General features: G+C 43.2%; 1 protein-coding gene across 3 annotated transcripts in view; it reads left to right on the forward strand.

Annotated features, from left to right (window-relative positions):
- Positions 1–18,145, forward strand: part of CTCF (CCCTC-binding factor) — a 49,269-nt gene extending 31,124 nt beyond the window's left edge. For 2 of the 3 annotated variants that reach the window (XM_028095147.2, XM_028095156.2), the window contains 8 exons: positions 2,258–2,391; positions 4,179–4,299; positions 4,990–5,139; positions 9,315–9,475; positions 9,995–10,177; positions 10,815–10,950; positions 15,324–15,485; positions 16,644–18,145. In XM_028095147.2, the coding sequence (XP_027950948.1) occupies positions 2,258–2,391; positions 4,179–4,299; positions 4,990–5,139; positions 9,315–9,475; positions 9,995–10,177; positions 10,815–10,950; positions 15,324–15,485; positions 16,644–16,828 (1,232 nt within the window). In that variant the 3' untranslated portion in view covers positions 16,829–18,145. The remainder of the gene's footprint in view (positions 1–2,257; positions 2,392–4,178; positions 4,300–4,989; positions 5,140–9,314; positions 9,476–9,994; positions 10,178–10,814; positions 10,951–15,323; positions 15,486–16,643) is intronic. The other variant, XM_028095161.2, reaches the window with a different exon arrangement.
- Positions 18,146–20,142: the final 1,997 nt, after the last annotated feature.

The following is a 20,142-nucleotide window of genomic DNA, read 5'->3' on the forward strand; positions in this document are numbered from 1 at the left end:
AGGTAACCTTCCTTTGATTTTGGTGTTTGGGATTACTTTGTTGTCATCCGTTACCTGCAGTGCGCAATTACAGATGGTCCCTAGTTTTTCAGTAATGATCTATGAAAACAGCACTGTGTTCTGCTGTCAGCTTATTTCCTTGTCATCATTACCTGGGCATACTTCCAGTGCTATATTTAGAATATAAAGTGACTAGAGAAGATCCAGTAATATAATCAGTCAGTTATGTTATAGGGCTACTATGTGAGGACATACTAAAAACAGTAAGATTCCTTCAGTAAAAGGGAAAAAGAAAGTGGAGTATATTAGTTTGTAAAAATGTTTAAATATTTCATGAATTCACATTGAGATCACAGAATATTAGATACGGATGTTTGAAAGTGATCCGTTTAGGGGTACCTGGCTGGCTCAGTCAGTAGAGGATGCGACTCTTGATCTCGAGGTTGTAAGTTAAAGCCCTACATTGAGTGTAGAGATTTTTTTTTTTTTTTAAAGGTGATCTTTTGGGGAATCTGGGTGGCTCAGTTGATTAAGTGTCCAACTCTTGATTTCGGCTGAGGTCATGATCTCAGAGGCATGGGATCTCAGAGGCAAGTTGAGCTCTGCTCTCAGCAGGGGAGTCTGATTGTCCTTCTCCCCCTGCTCTTCCCCTGCTTGCACACTCCTCCCCCTCCATTCCCCCAAATAAATAAGTAAAATCTTTTTTGAAAAAAGGGTCATCTGTTTAAATCACATAAAAGGCAGTACTACTTTGTAAATTCTTTGATAAATTTCTGGAATTATCAAAATAAATTTATATAGAAAACAAGCTATTACATTTGGTTTTTGGTTTTTGGGGGTTTTTTTGTTTTGTTTTTTCTTTAGAAAAAAGTATCCGAATATGGACAGCCCAATGTCCCTATATGTACAGTCATAATACAGTAAGATTTGATATGCAGAAGAATCTTGGGTCAAATAACTTTTTTTAAATGTTTTTAATATTTAGTTCTTTATTTATCTGAAATTTATTTTCACGTATGCTGAACTATTTTTATTTCCCAGTCTCCTTTATCTTCTGTTACACTCCTAATGCAATCTATTTCTGAATATCTTTGGGTCAAATAACTATTAATTCTGTGACCTCTGCTTGACAAAACGTTGAGGTTTAAGAGATGTTTTTTTGTTTTTGTTTTTTAAGATTTATTTATTTAGGGGTACCTGGGTGGCTCAGTCGTTAAGCGTCTACCTTCGGCTCAGGTCATGATCCCAGGGTCCTGGGATCGAGCCCCTCATTGGGCTCCCTGCTCTGCGGGAAGCCTGCTTCTCCCTCTCCCACTCCCCCTGCTTGTGTTCCCTCTCTCACTGTGTCTCTCTCTGTCAAATAAATAAAATCTTAAAAAAAAAAATTATTTATTTGAGAGAAAGTGTGCACACATCAGCAGGGGGTGGGGTAGGAGCAGAGGGAGAAAATCTCAAGTAGACTTTCCACAAGCATGGAGCCTGATGTTGGGCTCCATCTCATGATCCTGAGATCATGACTAGAACTGAAATCAAGAGTCAGATGCTCAACCTGCCAAGCCACCCAGGTGCCCCAAGGTGTTCTATATTTTTTTAATCAAGAGTTGAAATAGGGGTGCCTGGGTGGCTCAGTGGCATCTGTCTTGGGCTCAGGTCATGATCCCAGGGTCCTGGGATCGGGCACCCCCCCACCCCAGGCTCCCTGCTCAGCAGGGGAATCTGCTGCTTCCTCTGCCCCTCCCCCTGCTCATGCACATGCTCTCTATCTCAAATAAGTAAAATCTTTTAAAAAATAAAAAAGTTGAAACACTTTTGATCCATAGTGATCAGAATTCATAAACTAGGGGTAAAAAGGATTTTGTATTTTGGCTGGCTGATGAACTCATAAGTGTAGGTAGTGTGCTCCATGAGGTGCAAGTCTTTTTGATATCACCACAAGGGTCTCTGGCCAATTGAGTAGAGTTTAATAGTAATTCTTGCTACGAGTATTTTAAAAGGGGGGGGCGATTTTTGTATTCAAAAGCAGCACTCAAATGGGTAATTAAGAGAAATTAAATGGGTGGCACATGTTCTCCAATATTCTGGGGTTAATGTTAGAAAGTCCGCCGGGCCCCCCTATTGCTTTGGAGTTATTCTCAGGCTAGTGCAAGGTTGTTGAGATGACCAGGGTTCAACCTCATGCTGCAGTTCTCGTCAAATGTTGAACTGTCATTAACTGTGCCCTTGATCTTGTCTTCCTGTTATAACCTCCTTTCTCTAGGTACTCGTCCTCACAAGTGCCCAGACTGTGACATGGCCTTTGTGACTAGTGGAGAATTGGTGCGGCATCGTCGTTATAAACACACCCATGAGAAGCCATTTAAGTGTTCCATGTGCGATTACGCCAGTGTAGAAGTGAGTGTTGAGCAACTTGTTGGTTCCTCTCCTAAGACCATGATTCCAGTATAAGAACTACCCAAACTGACTTAAGATGAGATAGAAAATCTTATGAGATTATTGACACTCCCACTCCCCTTCCCTGCCACCAAAAATACTAAAACTGTAATGAATGTGAAAGACTTACCCATTTTTAAAAAAGCACTAGTACAACATGTTATTATAGGTAGGTTCTACGAAACATCAAAGAAACAAGTAACTGTACCTGGAGCATTTAAAAATGGAAAATTTGGGGGCATCTGGATGGCTCAGTCGGTCAGGTGTCCAACCCTTGATCTCAGCTCAGGTTCTCAATCTCATGGTTGTGAGTTCAGGCCTGGCATTGGAGCCTACTTTAAAAAAAAAAAAAAAAAAGGAAACTGTTATCTCCTTTACTATTTGAGGCTACACTGTTATCAAAACTGGGTAAGAATGCGACCAAAAAGAAAAGTGTATCTTATTCTCACAGAAAACTAAGCTAAATCAAATTATTTACCAAATTGAATAATATATTTTAAAAATAAATGATCACTAAAGAGAATATATCTAAAATACAAGGAGAGTTGAACATTAGGAAATTACTGGTGTGTGCTACATTGAGAAGTTTAAGAAAAACCATATGATCATTTCTGTAGGTTACTGAAAAGCTATAAAATTCAATATTCATTACTGTTTAAAGTCCTAGCAAGTTAAGAGTAGAAGAAAATAGCTTTACTATAAGGAGTGTATACCAGAAACCCGTAGTCAATCCATCCCAGTTAACTGAAGCATTGGGAGTATCCCAATAAAATTTGGAACAAGACAGGTGCCTTGATCTCGGGGTCGTGAGCCCCACACTGGGTGTAGAGATTACTTAAAAATAAGTAAATAAGGGGTGCCTGGGTGGCTCAGTTGTTAAGCATCTGCCTTCACCTCGGGTCATGATCCTGGGGTCCTGGGATCGAGCCCCCACATCAGGCTCCCTGCTCAGCAGGAAGCCTGCTTCTCCCTCTCCCTCTCCCACTCCCCTTACTTGTGTTCCCTCTCTCACTGTGTCTCTCTCTGTCAAATAAATAAAATCTTTTAAAAAAATAAGTAAATAATAAAAATTTGGAACAAGACATCTGTTCTTACCATTACTGTTTCAACATTGTGATTGTATTGGAAATCCCAGCTAAATAAGAAATTAATTATAAGCGGTAAAGCTTATTTATTTCAGATATACTTGCTTACACCAAAAAAATCCAAGAGTATCAGCTGAAAAAAACAGAGCAGTAAGAGTCCATTTGGGTGGCCAGATATAAGACAAATACACAGAAGCCAGTAACTTACTTTATACGATAGATAGCAGGAAATAGGTTCACATTCTAATAGCAATAAAATTATTTAGGGTTAAACTGAACAACAAAAAAACATCTGATACCTATGTATCTGGAAGGAAATTGATCTATAGATAAGCGTGGATTACTTCAACTGTTATGGAAATTTCAAATCTATACAAAAGCAGAAAACATATATAGAAATAGACAAAATAGGATAATACACCCCCATGAATCTATCACCCAGCTTAAGTAGTTATTAATAACCCATCTTGAGTCATCTCTGCCCTATCCATTTATTTACTCTCTTTGGATTATAAGGATTTGAGAAACAAAAATTACAAATAAGGAGGAAGAAATAGTGTATTTTAGACTTTTTCTGTATTCTGAACTTCAGTGCCCAAAAGCTAAGGTTTTGTGCCTGACCCACAGCATTCACATTACAGTCATTGTGCTTTCATGTTTCAGGTCAGCAAATTAAAACGTCACATTCGCTCTCATACTGGGGAGCGTCCGTTCCAGTGCAGCTTGTGCAGTTATGCCAGCAGGGACACATACAAGCTGAAAAGGCACATGAGAACTCATTCAGGTAGGACATCTTCCCTCCTTGTTGTATTAATGAGCTGCTTTTCAGTGGATCCCATGGGACCCTGTAAACCACCTCACACCCCTGTTGCTTACCAGAATGGGAGCTGGCATAAAAGTAATGGAATTGACAAATGCCTCTCTGGCATATCTTCTGAATTCATTGTTCTGAGAATACATTGGAGAATGGAAAGTTTCACTATTAGAAGTCTGGGTAGATTACCTAACCCACTCATTCAGTTTCTCCCATACTGTGTTTCCTAAAAAAGAAAAATTTGTAGGGGCGCCTGGCTGGCTCAGTCGGTTGAGTGTGTGACTCTTGATTTCGGGGTCTTGAGTTCGAGCCGCATGTTGGATATAAAGATAACTTAGAAAGAACTTGGAGGTCTTCCTGTTGTCCATCTCCTGTCCCCCAAAGGCAGGCCTTGTAGGAATTGCTCACTCACTTGCTCTCGGGAGTGAGTCTGTGGTGGAGCTGACAGCCAACAGTTTAGGACTTGAGTGCCATCTCTTAAGAGTGGGTGTGAGCCATACAGCAGGCCTTAGGTTTGGGCTCGCTGGGTAACACCTGAGGATTCTCTGTAGCTTAGCTTTTTTGCTACCTGACTGCAGCTGAATTACCACCTGAATTACTCTCCAGTTAAATGATGGTGCTCATTTCATCTAATTTGTTCATTCTGCATTTCCTTTTAAGGGGAAAAACCTTATGAATGTTATATTTGTCATGCTCGGTTTACCCAAAGTGGTACCATGAAGATGCACATTTTACAGAAGCACACAGAAAATGTGGCCAAATTTCACTGTCCCCACTGTGACACTGTCATAGCCCGAAAAAGTGATTTGGGTAAGTAAATTAGCTAGGGGCAAATGAAAAAATATTTTTGAGGATGTGTGAAAGTAGGAGGATGGATCATAAATAACTTCCTTTTCTAAATTACATAAGTTTTGTATAGGTGAATGGCCTACCACTTAATAACAGCCATCACTTAGCATCTGTTTTTATCTTCTTTCTCTCATTGCAGTCAAGCCACAAGATTCTTTCCTGAATATAGCTCATTTATAAATTAACAGGAGCTGTAATGAGAGGAAATAGTAAACCTTTAATTAGTAGTCCTCACTGGTAATGTTCAAATCTCCAAATAGGGAAGTGACATAGTATGATTCAAACTAAGGACTGTCCATTTCATTTTTTCTCAGAGTATAAGTACTTTCTCTAAATAATTAGACTGTTTTATTGGTTGGATGATAACTATATTTCTGTGCATAATTAAACTACAGCTTATACAGAGGCAGAATTTATCAGTAGAAATTATAGTTGGGCCCATAAAGGTATGGTCACCTGGATGTGTCTCCCTTTGTTTTTCCTATTTAAAAGAGATAAAAATACTGCCCCCGTCTGATCTCTATCCAAAATGTATTGCTCCTTGAATATTATTGTTTTTTTCCTTTGAGTATTATTCTTAAAAACAATTTTATATTTGGGTAAATTGTACTTTACAAAACATTTTTTATTACTTTAACTTTTTAACCCATTTGATATTCATAGCAACCATATGAAGTCACCAAGGCATATGTATTTTAGCTGAGTAAAATTAGGCAATTTAATTTAGCTGGTATCTTAAAACATTGTTATATTGGGGTGCCTGGATGGCTCAAGTCGGTTAAGCAATTGCCTTTGGCTCAGATCATGATCCCGGGATCCTGGGATCAAGCCCCTCATCGGGCTCCCTGCTCAGTGGGGATCCTGCTTCTCCCTCTCTCTCTGCCTGCCACTCCGTTTGTGTGCACTCTCTCTCTCTGTCAAATAAATAAATAAAATCTTAAAAAAAAAGACATTGTTATATTAATATGACCATATTGGACAAAATGCAGGCTAGCATACATTTTTTTAAGTTACAAGTGTATGTGTTTATTTTAATATCTAATACACATTTTAAGATGAAATCATGAGTTTGAAGCAGAGAGCTTTGGGCTCCACATAAGATCTGTGGGTTACTTGTTCATCCTAACATGTTAAGAGAACTTTGTTAGAAAGATTTAAGAGAAACTATCCTCTGATAAATGAATTTTACTGTTCTTAAGAGTACAGAAACCTAAAATCTAAATTAATACCTCATGATAGTGTGTGTGAGCTGTTAGGCCACTGTTTGGATTATTTAAATTTTTAAAATTATTCACTTTTATGATGCAGGTATATATTTTGGATGTTCTATACCTGTATGATACCCTTTAGGCCCTACCTAATAAGGACCTTAATTGTTTAGGAGCTGTCAGATAATAGTTATCTCCCAAAACCAATCCCAAAGAAGTTCCCTCTTTAAAGCAGGCCTGATTTCACACTAATATGTTATAATTAAAATTTATCACTTTGTGACACAGGAAAGCATGGGCTTTGGAGACTTGACCTACTAGAGTCAAGATTCACCTCCATACATTCCTCTAAGCCTCTTTTTGTTTTTTTTTTTTCCCCAACTGATTTTTAGGAAAAATAACTACCTTACACAGTTGTTATGAGTATTTATTAAGAACACATGAAAGAAAGTCTTTCACTGTTAGGTCTCTATCACAGGACCAGAAGGGGAAGTTGAGGCCTTTTAAAAATTATTTGGGGGCGCCTGGTGGTTCAGTTATTAAGTGTCTGCCTTCGGCTCAGGTCATGATCCCAGGGTCCTGGGATCGAGCCCCGCATTAGGCTTCCTGCTCCGCAGGGAGCCTGCTTCTCTCCCTCCCGTTCCCCCTGCTTGTGTTCCCTCTCTCACTGTTTCTCTCTCTGTCGAATAAATCTTTAAAGAAAATTGTTTGAAATAATACATGTATGTATGAAAGGCTTTCATATAATGAACATGTGTAGAGAATAAAAAAGAAAAGCCTTCCCTCATTTCTGCTCCCCAGAATTGGCCTTCTTTAATATGACTTTGAGTGAAGCAGATTGGTAGCACCATAAATTCATGATCCCAAATGCAGCTGAGCTTTCATTGTTTCTGGGCAGTCCAGCTATTTGTCCTTGTCAGGTATGCTCCTATTTTCCTCAGTGAGTTCAATCATTCATTCATTCCACAAATGTTTAGGTGCCTGCTATGAGGAAGGCACCATGAAACGAGTCAGAGTTGGGTGAATCATTTGCACTTTCTTTAAAACTCTGATCTTTCCTCCCCTTTTCCCTCCACCTCCATGGTCTCCGTAAGTGACCTCTTTTCCTACTTCCTAAGTAAGTAAAGGCAACAGATTGAAACTCCCAAATTTCTGTTACCAAACCTACAAATCTCTGCATTCATCTTTTCTTTGCCCATTTGCTACAAGAGAGTTGGCATCACTCTTCTTATTTGTGGCCTGTCCCTTTGCTTTTGCCTCAATCCTGCTGTCTTGTCTTCTCTGCAGCTCTTATACCCTCACGTACTGCCTCCTTACCTTCATCTTCACACTTTCTTTCCCCTCAACTCTTAAACATGCTTACATTTTTCCTATCTTAAAAAAGTCTTCCCTGTCTAGATTTGACTTTTTTTTTAAGTTTCTAATTTTTCCTGTTAAAACATAATTTGGAAACTTGGAAATTTTTGTACATGGAAACTTCCATTCCTAGTTTTTCATTTATTTTTTGTATTAAGAACACTTAAAAAAAGATCTAACTTCTTAGCAAGTTTTTAATATGTAATACAATATTATAAACTATGGGAATGGGACACCTGGGTGGCTCAGTCGGTTAAGTGTCTGCCTTCAGCTCAGGTTGTGATCCCAGGGTCCTGGGATCGAGTCCTGCATCAGTCTCCTTGCTCAGCTGGGAGCCTCCTCCTCCCTCTGCCTGCTACTCTCCCTGCTTGTGCTCTCTCTCAAATAAAATCTTTTAAAAAAATAAACTGGGAATTAGGGGCACCTGACTGGCTCAGTCCATAGAGCATGCGATGCTTGATCTCAGGGTTGTGAGTTCAAGCTCCACATTGGGTGTAGGGATTACTTAAAAATAAAATTTTAAAAAATAAACTATGGGAATTATGCTGTACAGTAGGTCTCTAGAACTTACTCATCTTTGGCTCATTTTTTATTATTATTTTTTATGTTACTTGGGTGTTTGACTCTCATCTCCTTCCCTGCCAATACTCACAAAGAGTTCTATCCCTCACAGTCTTCCTTCCTCAGTTTCTGATTGCCCTCCCATCTTAGCTTACACCCCATTCTGTAAAGTGACTCTTGCTAAGATCACTAAACACCACATTGCTTAATGTGGGGAACATTCCATTTACCATCTTTCTTGATCTCTTAAGAATATTCTTCATAGTGGACTGTGCCATCCTCCTTAAAACACTTCCTTCCCTTGGTTTCCATGGCACGATAGCCTGTTGGCTTTCTTCTCTATTCTTTCTCATCCCTCTCGTTTTAACCCTTTTTCTTTCCACTGGCCTTATCTGTTAGCTTTCTTAAAGTGTGACCCATACTCTTTTTCTTTTTGCCTTAGTGATTTCTTGAACTCCCGTGAGCTAATTAAAATCCCGACAACTCCAGTTCTTACTCTAAATCTTTCCTTTGAGCTAGGCTTATCTAGCCTTTGCCATCCCTAGTTTGATATCATTGGCATTTAATCAAATTTAACAGGTTCAAAACTGAAGGTCTAAAACCCCCCTGCCCCCTTTCCCCAAAACAAAGGGCTTTAGCCCTTTTCCACTGTTCCTTGTCTCAGCAAATGGCCCCAGCCGCCTACCCGGTTTTCAAAGCCAGGAACCTGGAGGTCATCTATTGACACCCACCTTCTTTCTTGTTCTGTATTCAGTGAATAAATCCTGTTGATGCTACTTTCTGGGTCTCTCAGTTCTCCCTGCTCCTTCCAAGCCACCATCTTCTCTCACCTGTCCTGTTTCCATATCTTAGCTAGTCTTTCCACTTCTCTTGTCTTTTTGCCTTTTAATTCACTTTCAGGATAGCAGCCAGAGTAAATATTTTAAGAAGCAGAGAAGAACGTATTATTAACTTAATGAAATGCTTATTTGTTGTTTTCACAAGTTAGACGGATTTGTGTTTTGCTTTCAGGTGTCCACTTGCGAAAGCAGCATTCCTACATTGAGCAAGGCAAGAAATGTCGATACTGCGATGCTGTGTTTCATGAGCGCTATGCCCTCATCCAGCATCAGAAGTCACACAAGAACGAGAAGCGCTTTAAGTGTGACCAGTGTGATTACGCTTGCAGACAGGTAGAGACCTTCATAGTTAGAAAGCAGTTGATTCCCCATCAGTGTCAGGTTTTATCAGAGGGTTTTTAGATTCCTTATATAGTAACTGTTTTTAAGGATGGTATTTTCAAACTGACTTACGAGGAATATCACCAAAGGTCGGTCTCCTCGATGTTATCACCTCAGTCTCCAGCTGATGTTTTTATTCAGTCATAGCTTACCTCCCCCTCAGGCAAACTCCTGGCTGCTTTATCAAAACTGGGAGAATTAAGTCCAGGACCTGAGATAAGAAAAGAATATGGTCCTGGGGCTTAGGGGTGATCTAGACAGGCAGCCTAGCCAGAGGGAGCATATCCGTACTGGGATTTAAGGAAGCAGTTTTGCAGCTCCGTAAAGATAACTTTATCCTCTGGACAAGCAGTTTTGAGCCTAGACCCTTCCGGAGAGAAAGGCCTGTCAACCACATGTGTGCAGATGGTGGCTGGGGTAGCAGCCCTGTGACGGGCTCTGAGGCCTCTTCCCCCACCTGCTGTCTTTCAGGAGAGGCACATGATCATGCACAAGCGCACCCACACTGGGGAGAAGCCTTATGCCTGCAGCCACTGCGACAAGACCTTCCGCCAGAAACAGCTCCTCGACATGCACTTCAAACGCTATCATGACCCCAACTTTGTCCCTGCGGCCTTTGTCTGTTCTAAGTGTGGGAAAACCTTTACACGCCGGGTGAGAGTCAGAACTTTACTTTCCTTATCACGGTTCTTAATATCATGTTCTTGGTCTTCCAGTGCAAAGCAGGGCAGTTTTTTCCACTGAGGTTATAAGCACAGAGATGCCTTATCATTTGGAAAGGGCCACTCCTCCCCACCTCAAGCTTTTCTGTACATGTGTGAACCCTCCTGCTGAAGCGGGGGACTCAGTATCTGAAATAGGTCTTTCTTGGATCTTCCTTTGGGGCCATGTTAGGTCTGCACAGGACAGGGGGCTGGTCTAATCCTCCTGTGTTCCTCTTGCCTGCAGGCTGCTGAGAGTACCCAGCCCCTCCTCTTCTGAGGGACTCTCTTCCCTCCCTCCCTCCCTCCCTCCCTTTCTCCCTCTCTCCCTCTCTCCCTCTCTCCCTTTCTCTCTCTCTCTCCCTCCCTCTCCCCCCTCCTTCCTTCTCTCTCCCTCTTCCAGATGGAGACCATTTCCCTTGAATGAGGAGAGCATGTTCAGGATGTGCTTATTAGCACATACTAGAACATTCAGACTAGATAATGAATACCCGAAATTTTTATTTTATTAAAACTAAAGCAAGTGAACTTCTAATTTTTGATACCAGTTTTTTTAGTAACGTGAATGAAGATTTTGTTTCTTCCGTTAGAATACCATGGCAAGACATGCTGACAATTGTGCTGGTCCAGATGGCGTAGAAGGGGAAAATGGAGGGGAAACAAAGAAGAGTAAACGTGGCAGAAAAAGAAAGATGCGTTCCAAAAAAGAAGACTCCTCTGACAGTGGTGAGTAACTTATTTCTTGATTTTGTTACACGTGGTAGATTTTGGTGCCCAGTTGCCAGTACTTTGATGTATGGATGTACTGGGATTGAGAGGCCAATCATTCTTACTTCCTTTATAGCCTCTAGCCTCCCTAATGTATGTTATGTATTTACAGCAGCAGCTAGTTTGTTTCTGGGAAAAGATCGTGTTTTTTGTTTATTTGTGTGTTTTTTTCTCCTGGTATTCCACTGCTTGATAATACATTACATGTTACATGTTCACTTAAAGCCAAAGCAGAATTAGTATGTTGACTCAGTTTCCTCAGATTAGTGATATTCTAAGGCCAGCAGAGTTTCTTTTCTATGTTCGTAACTTTTACATTTAGGAATCTGGTCTAGATTTGAGCAATGAATCTAATGGACATGAAGAAGTTTTCTTAAGCATCTTGACCAACTTCTGGTTTGACTGCCTCTGTCAGCCTAGCCTTGAGATGTATCCATGAAGGTCAGCCTTTCTCTTCCTACCTTAATCTCTTCGTTTTATAATGTAACGCTTTGCCTATTTTCCTACCATTGATGCTGTTGGGGTTTTTTTTTTTTACTTTAGTCATGAAATCTAGGCAGAAGGTATGCTTTGAGGTGCTAGACTCATGAAGAGGGAGGGAGAACAAGAGCGTCAATAATGGAGAGTCACATTGGATGGTACACACTTGTCTCATGGTTTTAGGCTCTGTAATGTGGGTGCTTGGGCTGCTGGCCAAGTAGTTGAGAAGGCACATCTGTGACTAAAGATTTAAGCTTTTTATGGTAAAAGGTGTATGTAGAGGGGTTTTGTTTTGGGGAATACACTTCCCCAGAAGCACCATCAGACTGGAGAAATTATAGATGGTGCCTTATGTGTTTCTAAGGCCCTCATTTTGTTTTGCATTGCTTGTTAGTAATAATGGGGAGGGATTAAAATATTTTGAAGATTGAAAATATTTGAAAAATTCAGTCTCTCCATTGATTTTATGTAAAACTTGCTCATGAAAGCACTAGGTTTTTTTATATTTAGATCTGTAACAAGGTCCCTTTTAGTTTTTGTGTATTTTATTTTAATAAAACCTTTTCTGTTTAGAACTTTTACTTTTTTGGGAGAATATTCATCCAGTAAGTGTAAGAGTAGTTTATTTTTTGCTGCCTTTTTTAGAAAATCTAATTTAAGCATTCTCTTCTTCACTGGGTTTTCAGTAAACATGCCTCCTTTAAAATGTCGGTTTACTTAAAAGCACACCATTCTCTCCTGGGGCACCTGGGTAGCTCGGTTGGGCATCTGTCTTTGGCTCAGGTCATGATCTCAGGGTCCTGGGATTGAGCCCTGGCATCAGGCTCCCTGCTCAGCGGGGAGCCTGATTCTCCCTCTCCTCCTGCCTCTCCTTCCTGCTCGCATGCACACTCTCTCTCAAATAAATAAATAATCTTAAAAAAAACAAACATATGTGCCATTCTGTACTGAGAATCTTTGTGGGACCCTTTGACTAAGAAATTAATGAGTGGGGGCACCTGGGTGACTCAGTCAGTTGAGTGTCCAACTCTTGGTTTCAGCTGAGGTCATGATCTCAGGGTCCTGAGATCAAGCCCCGCATCAGGCTCCATGCTCAGCAGAGAGTCTGCTTGGGATTCTCTCCCTCTCCCTCTGTCCCTCACCCTGCTCGCATGTGGTCTCTTTTGCTTGCTCGCTCTCGCTCTAAAATAAATCTTTAAAAAAAAAAGAAAATCACAGGGGCACCTGGGTGGCGTCTGCCTTCGGCTTGGGTCATGATCCTGGGGTTCTGGGATCGAGCTCTACATCGGGCTCCCTGCTTGGTGGGAGGTGTGGTTCTCCCTCTCCCTCACTTGTGTTCCCTCTCTCGCTGTGTCTCTCTCTGTCAAATAAAAAAAAAAAATCACAGGCCCCAAGTGCTACCAGAGATCCACAGATAACCTTGAGCTGGAGGATCTCTGTAGGTGCTTCTAGTTGCAGAGCCTCCTACTGCCACAGATGTTGGCCCTTACTTAGCCTTCTTGCTTATGGTACCACCTTGGTCACTTCTGTGGTTCATCTCCCAGTAAGATAGGCTTCATTCCCTAATTATGCATCACCAGAGCATCTTTCAGCAGAAGACTTTACTGATGGTTGCTAATAGATGCTGCAACTCCTTCTTTTGTCTTATGCATTGCTGGCTTGTAGAGCACGGTTTGGTTCTGGGCCTTGTACCTAGTGTCTTTTTATCCCCCCAGAAAGTCTGGGCTTTCCATCCCACTGCTGACCAAGGCCACACAGTCACATTTGTCTTCTCCCAGAAGTTCTGCCTGTTGGCCACTTGCAGAGATTAACCAGCAGAATCTACTGCTATTTTCAAGGCTTTTTGCCAAAATCTCTCCAAGCCAATAAGCCTTTGACCCTATTAACCTTCTTTGTGTGCTTTTTTCCCCCCAATTCTGACTGAATTGGCATTGGGCCAACTTAGGCAATAGGGGGCTTGAATAAGTTCAACAGGGAAGTATCTCATCTCGTTCTTGACACACTGCCACATACCAGTGTGTTCCCCACATTCTCACTTAGGATTTGACAAACAAGGCATTTTGTCCTGAAGATGAGGCCTTTACTCCTAGATTTCTAAATGTAAATGTCTGTTCCTAAAGAAAGACAGCATAACCTGTACTTCTCAGAGGCAGAGGCAAGCAGGGAGGGTACTTCGCATGCCGTGTGTGGCAAGGGGCTGGGGTAGCAGGAGCCCCGGAACTGCGGCCCAGGGGTGGGCAGCCAGACAGCCCCAGGCAGAGGCTGGAGGTTGAGTTCTGCCTGCTATAATTTAGCCATGCCTTCCAAATCACTTAGCTTCTCACTTTTTCTATAAAATGAGGGTAGCACCTCTTATTAAATGAAGTAATGAAGCCAAAATGGAATAATGGAGAATGTTAAAAACTGTGACACATGGTGCAAACAAGAAGTGTGTCTGTGTAGTGGAGTCCCAAATTGCAGAGCTTGATTACATGTGTTACAGTTCAATCCTTTTGATCCTCAAATCACTAGTAAGTAGGTTGGGGGTGCTTTAGAGATTATATAAGAAAACTGAGGTTCACTGGTCATTGTCCCAAGTCACACACCTAGTAAGGGATCCAAAGCTCCTTGTCAGTATTCTTTATACAATAGTCCCCTCTATGATGATGGCATCAGGGAGAAAATTAGGGAGTTAAGAATGACCCATTGATTCTGGCATAGCTGAGGATTAAGTTAAAAAACTTGGCCTTAAAAAAAAGCCCATCAGGGGGCGCCTGGGTGGCTCAGTAGGTTGAGTGGCCAGCTCTTGATTTCAGCTCAGGTCATGATCTCAGGGTTGTGGGATTGGGCCCCATGTCAGGCTCCATGCTCAGCAGAGTCAGCTTGAGGATTCTTTCTCCCTCTGCTTCCTCCCCTGCCCCCGTGTGTGTATGTGTCTCTCTAAATAAATAAATAAATATTTTTTAAAAAAACATCAATCGCAGTCCTAGAAGAATGCTTGCTGCTTATCCTAGTAATAGGACCTCACAATGCAATAGGAATTTATGTTGTGCATGCGCACGTGTACACACACATATCTTCTGCCTACTCAGACTGGCAGGAGCACATCTTCAAGGGTCTGTCTCAGGTTCAGTACCCTGCTTTGTCTTTGCGTAATAGATAGAGGGAATGTATGTTTTCAACTTAAACACTGTGGTATTGTTATATATCTGGCATATGATGGAATTGCCTCTTAAGAGTTTGAAACTTGGGGCACCTGGGTGGCTCAGTCGTTAAGCATCTGCCTTCGGCCCACATCGGGCTCCCTGCTTGGTGGGAAGCCTGGCTTCTCCCTCTCCCACTCCCTCTGCTTGTGTCCCTGCTCTTGCTCTCTCTCTGTCAAATAAATAAAATCTTTATTTTTTTTTTAAGATTTATTTATTTATTTTGAGAGAGAGAGAGTACATGAGAGCGGGGAGGGTTAGAGGGAGAAGCAGGCCCCTTGCTGAGCGGGGAGCCCGATGCGGGACTCGATCCTGGGACTCCAGGATCATGACCTGAGCCAAAGGCAGTTGCTTAACCAACTGAGCCACCCAGGCTCCCAATAAATAAAATCTTTAAAAGAAATTTTTTTGAAACTTAATATTCTGATGTCTAAAGCTAAAAGAAAAAAGTAATAATCCAGTCCACATAAAGTAGGAGTAGTAGTCTTCGAGTTGATTTGTGTATTAATTCTAACAAAAGCATTTTTAAATGGACTTCTGTTGATGAAAATAAATATGTAACTAGACTTAACAGAATATATGATTTTGTGTGTGTGTTATTTTTCTTCCGCTGTACTTCTCCCTGCCCGCCCCCCCCCCCCCCCATGTTACTCCTGATTTCATGAGAAGAAAATGCTGAGCCAGACCTGGATGACAATGAGGATGAGGAGGAACCTGCTGTGGAAATTGAACCCGAGCCAGAGCCTCAGCCTGTGACCCCAGCCCCACCCCCTGCCAAGAAGCGGAGAGGACGCCCTCCTGGCAGAACCAACCAGCCCAAACAGACCCAGCGTAAGTTCCTTGTCTCCACCTAGTAGGCTGGAGGCTGGCGGCTGCTCCCAGCGTGGGCAGGAGCCAGATGGGTCCTTGTTTTGGGGGATGATGAGAACAAGTTAAGGTCACACCAGGAACAAACTGTCAGGAATCGATTATTTAGTTTTTACTGGGAAACACGTGAGGGAAGACCCGAGAAGGCCTGTTGCACTTCAGGGCAAAGGCCCGAGTAGAAGGTGCGTGCATGTTCACAAGATGGGGACTTTGTGGGAGGATTCTGCAAAACAACCAACATCCCAGTCAGCTGGCAGCATTGATACGATAATGAATGTAAAAGAGCCAAAGTTTAAGGGATGAAGGATAAAGCAATTTCTGTGCTGAGTGTTCCTCCTAAGAAATCCAGGCCTGTGGATTCAAGGGTTGGCCTTCTGCTGTAGGAGCGGACACAGCAGAGGTGTTCGCCCTCTACCTCACAGCACAAATGGCAGTGGACACGGCCCTTGTGACATCAGGCTCTGGGGGACTTGAGTCTCTGTTCTGTTCTCTGTTGTGGATATCCTGAAAGTTGCCAGGCAGGGTTTTTTCTTTAACAAACGCAAGGTTTTTGTTTTGTTTTGGTTTTTTTTAAATGTACTCCCCGAGCCCATGTATAAATGTCGGTTTGAGGGTGGGGGGGTGACTGTAGACCCTGGGAGCCATTTCGCCTACACATACTTGAGTGAAAACACTGGTGGAGGGCCCTGGGTGTGGGAGACTTCAGGGTCAGAAATGGATGTTCTTGCTGTAGGTGGTTCACCTCCAACCCGACCCTGCATCACACGCTTCAGGAGGTCGTTTTAATCGTGTGCTGTCTGCACCATTTGCCTCTCTCATACTAGTGCAAAGCTCAACTTTATGACATAAAGGAAAACTAAGGCTTTTAGTATGGAATTTGGGAGGCATATGGACATGAATGTCAGCATTTTGTTCTTTGATAGCCAAAGAGTATTGGGGCTTTATGAATGGCCATATTTTAGGTCATTAAGTCTTTTTTTTTTTTTAATGACTTTCTCTGTGTCCTTGCTAAAAGGCTTTCCTGCATTGCTGACATCCATTTAGTGTCAAGTCTGACGGGACCCTTGCAATCCTCAGGGGCTTTAATGGAGCATTTGTTTTGTTCATGCTCTTTCTTGCCAGCAACAGCCATCATCCAGGTGGAAGACCAGAATACAGGTGCAATTGAGAACATTATAGTTGAAGTCAAAAAAGAGCCAGACGCAGAGCCCGTGGAGGGGGAGGAAGAGGAGGCCCAGCCAGCCGCCACAGACGCCCCCAACGGAGACCTCACGCCTGAGATGATCCTCAGCATGATGGACCGGTGATGGCGGGGCCTTGCTCATCGCCAGGACTGCTCTGGGCTGTGTTTAAACGGCCCGCATCTTAATTTTTCTCCCTTCTTTCTTCTTTTGGCTTTGGGAAAAGCATCATTTTACACCATTTTACCAAACACACTGAGAACTAAAACTTCAAGGATGATGTTAGAAAAATGTGATTTTACTAGAACTTGCTGTTTGATGTTAGCAAATCATGGAATGTTCTGAGTCCCTGAGGGTTTACTGTGAAGTGCTGAGGACAGTGTTGATGCCTAACTGGTTTTCTTAGATGGAAACAGAGACATTGAACCCTCTCTCTTGCTATGGTAAACCACTCCAGAATGGCCACCGGGTTTCCCAGAGTTCTAGGTCTTCTTCCCAGGAGAGTTTTTAATTGTAAATGCAGACTTGGGAAGGACTTACACTTTTAAACTGGTTTTTGCTTCTGCTTCTCCCTGGCTCCCTTTGCTCGGAGCCAGCTGCACGCCAGTAGTACGGCATGCCGCGGCCGGCGTCTGTCCTGAAGGCTTTGCCTCTTTCTGGGCAGAGTTTCTGGTATGGTCAAGCTTGTAAATAACTTTTTTTACATTTTAATCTTTTCCATTAATTAAGAGGGTGAAAAGAAGTGCAGTGTAAGAAAACCCAGCATTTTAATTACTTGCAAATTAAGTCACCACAGACTCTGTCGTGTGTAAATGTTGACAAGGAATTGGATCACAATCATGTAGCAGAATGGCACTGAGACTGCTGCCCGCTAGTGACGGACGCCCACACGGAAGATCGCGATTTCCAGCCCGTGGAGCCAGCATTTGAACCTTGTACAATTAACTTTCAGTTATGATTTCCCATCTACATTTTCTTTGCTCTGTTTGTAGCTGAATTTTGTGTTTTATAATTCCTCTGTTCAAGCAGAAGGGTGATTATGAGTGGGTCACAGCAGCCCTTAAAAGCTGGGCCAGAAAATTTCACTAGGTCAGTAATTTAAACTTTGGATCTGCAAAACAAAATAATGTGAAACAAAACCAACTCAAAAGTGATTCTTGCACATGAACTGTCACACGTTTGAAATGTGTTTTTTAGAGAGCCTCAGTCTTGCTGATTTCAAACACTTTTTTCTTCTGTGTATTGCTTTTAAAAGAGCCATCAGTTAGCTATCAGACTCTAGGTTGATGCATTTTGTACTTAGCTGTACTGTGTGATATTTTTCATTATTTTAGGACGCCAACATGAGACCTGTAATAAAATATGTAATGGGGTTGAAAGCTGGGGAGGAGGACCTACTGCTGTACAGCTAATAAATCATAACGGATTAACAAGTGCTCCAGACACTCCCGTCACGTGTGATCTCTGCCTGCCGGGGGCCACACAGGTCCGCGTGCATGGCCTCAGGTGCTGCAGTCCTGGTCGCCGTGCAGAGGCGAACTCTATTCCTGGGATGGCCACTTCCTGTCCAGCACTTCCGAGATGATCTTGGCAAATGGTGGGGTTAGTGAATCCCACCACAGGTTTTAACTCCACAGAGGTGTGTGTGAGTAGCAAGGTGTGGATGGACAGCTGCCAGCCTCCGTGATCCACCTTACGGGTGGGTCCCTGCAGCAGAGGGGTGACCACAGAGGTTAGAGAAGAAGGGGGCTCATGGGAAGTTCTGTCAAGTGCAAGACAATGGAAGCTGGGCCCAGTCTGCCCTCGAGAAGGTCATTTGGGAGGGGAGACAGGGTCAGTCACCAGGCTGCAGGGAGAGATTCCTAGACAGCACAGCTTGTTAGTGCCGCGGGAGGCCCCATGGAAAGGCAGTTGGGACAGGAAGCTGGTGCGTTAGTGAAGCGCCCTCTTGCTGCTGCTGGCCATTCTGGGCAGCTAGCTTTGGCAAACCCATCTTAGTTAAAAGCTTCAACCACTAATTCTGGGGCTTTTTAACTAGAATTCTGAGTTAGTGGTTTCAGTGAGAAGTAACAAAAGGTGAGGGGTGTGTGTGACCTTTGGCTGCTAGTACTGTCCACGTAGTCACGTCTCCCAGGAAAATGGGCATCTGAGGCCTCAAGACTCAGAATCTGGCAGTCAGCTCCTGGGACGCCATGTGAGCGACCCGAGGCTGTCGGGAGTGTGGGGTCTTTGTCTCAGGCATGGGCCAGCCCCTACGTGGGGGCAGAGTACCCCCTACCATAGTGTTTCAGTGGCCATATGATTTTCTAAATTTTTTGGTGTTCGTAATAGAAGATGTCTGCAGAACAGTAAGATCTTTATCTTCAGCATAGCTTTTTATCTCTCACTGTGTAAATGCAGGTTGTTTGAAAGTTTAAAAGATAGTTTTGGATGGAGAGGAGGCAAGAAGAGTCCCATTCTGATGGAGTAGAAACTTAGGATCCCCCATTGCATAGGCCATGATGCACCCTGTGTGACTCCATTATATATAAAACCTTCTGTATAAAATACAGATTTTACATATATAAACATTGAAGTGCAGAAGCCATTTCTCACTGCACACCAGAGAACTGTGGACGGGGTGGTTCCTGACCTGTCAGCTCTCCCCCGCTGTTAGGCCGTAGCTGGTACTGGAGTAAGATCCTCCCTTTCCTCACCTGGGCCCTCCTCTTGCCGGTGGTCTGGGTCTGGGCTTCTAAACGATCTGCAGGGAACCTGTGGCCGCGGCGGGAGGTGCAGCCCAGCCCCTCCTCCGCTGTGGCAGCAGGAGGCGCTTTTAGCATTTCCTGGGCGCCCCACGGCGCCCCACGGAGCGTCTTGCCGCCTAAAACACAGACGAGCCGAGCCGGAGGCCTCTCCCCCTCGCGCTGAGTCACTCAGCATGTTAGGAGCTGAGTCCCATGTGTTCCCTGGGTCTCTGATAGAGTTGTGGCAATTGGGTCGCTGCTGCCCTGACCAGCAGCAGTTCGGAGGTACGTGGCAAGCCCACAGCCCTGCCCTGGTTTCCGTGCCTTTCTGGTCTGCTCTTGTCAGGGGCAGATGCCACCAGCGTGTTGCTCGCCTCCAGAGTCTCCTCCTGCAGTCCTCTCTTATTTCCCCTCCGAATCCTTCTCAACAGAAAACCCCCGGCGAGGTGCGCTTCCTCTCCGTCTGCTGGGGAGCCCCAGGGTTGCCGTGGTCGACGTGGCCGCTGTGTGTGCACATTCCCAGAGTGCCAGGCCCTGCTGTGAGCACTTAAACAGCATTTCGTAGCCTCATAGCAACACTGAGGTAAGTTAATAGCTCCAGCTTACGAAACGGGAACTGGAAGCCCAAAAAGGTTGTGACTTCTTGAGTGTGGAACACCTGGTAAGAGGTGGAGTCAGGACGAACGTTCAGGCAGTCGGCCTTTAGAACCAGCA

The sequence above is a fragment of the Eumetopias jubatus genome, unplaced genomic scaffold (genome assembly GCF_037043125.1).
Source record: "Eumetopias jubatus isolate StellerSeaLion01/CBP00866 unplaced genomic scaffold, mEumJub1_p1.0 scaffold_10, whole genome shotgun sequence".
Taxonomy (NCBI): Eukaryota; Metazoa; Chordata; class Mammalia; order Carnivora; family Otariidae; genus Eumetopias; species Eumetopias jubatus.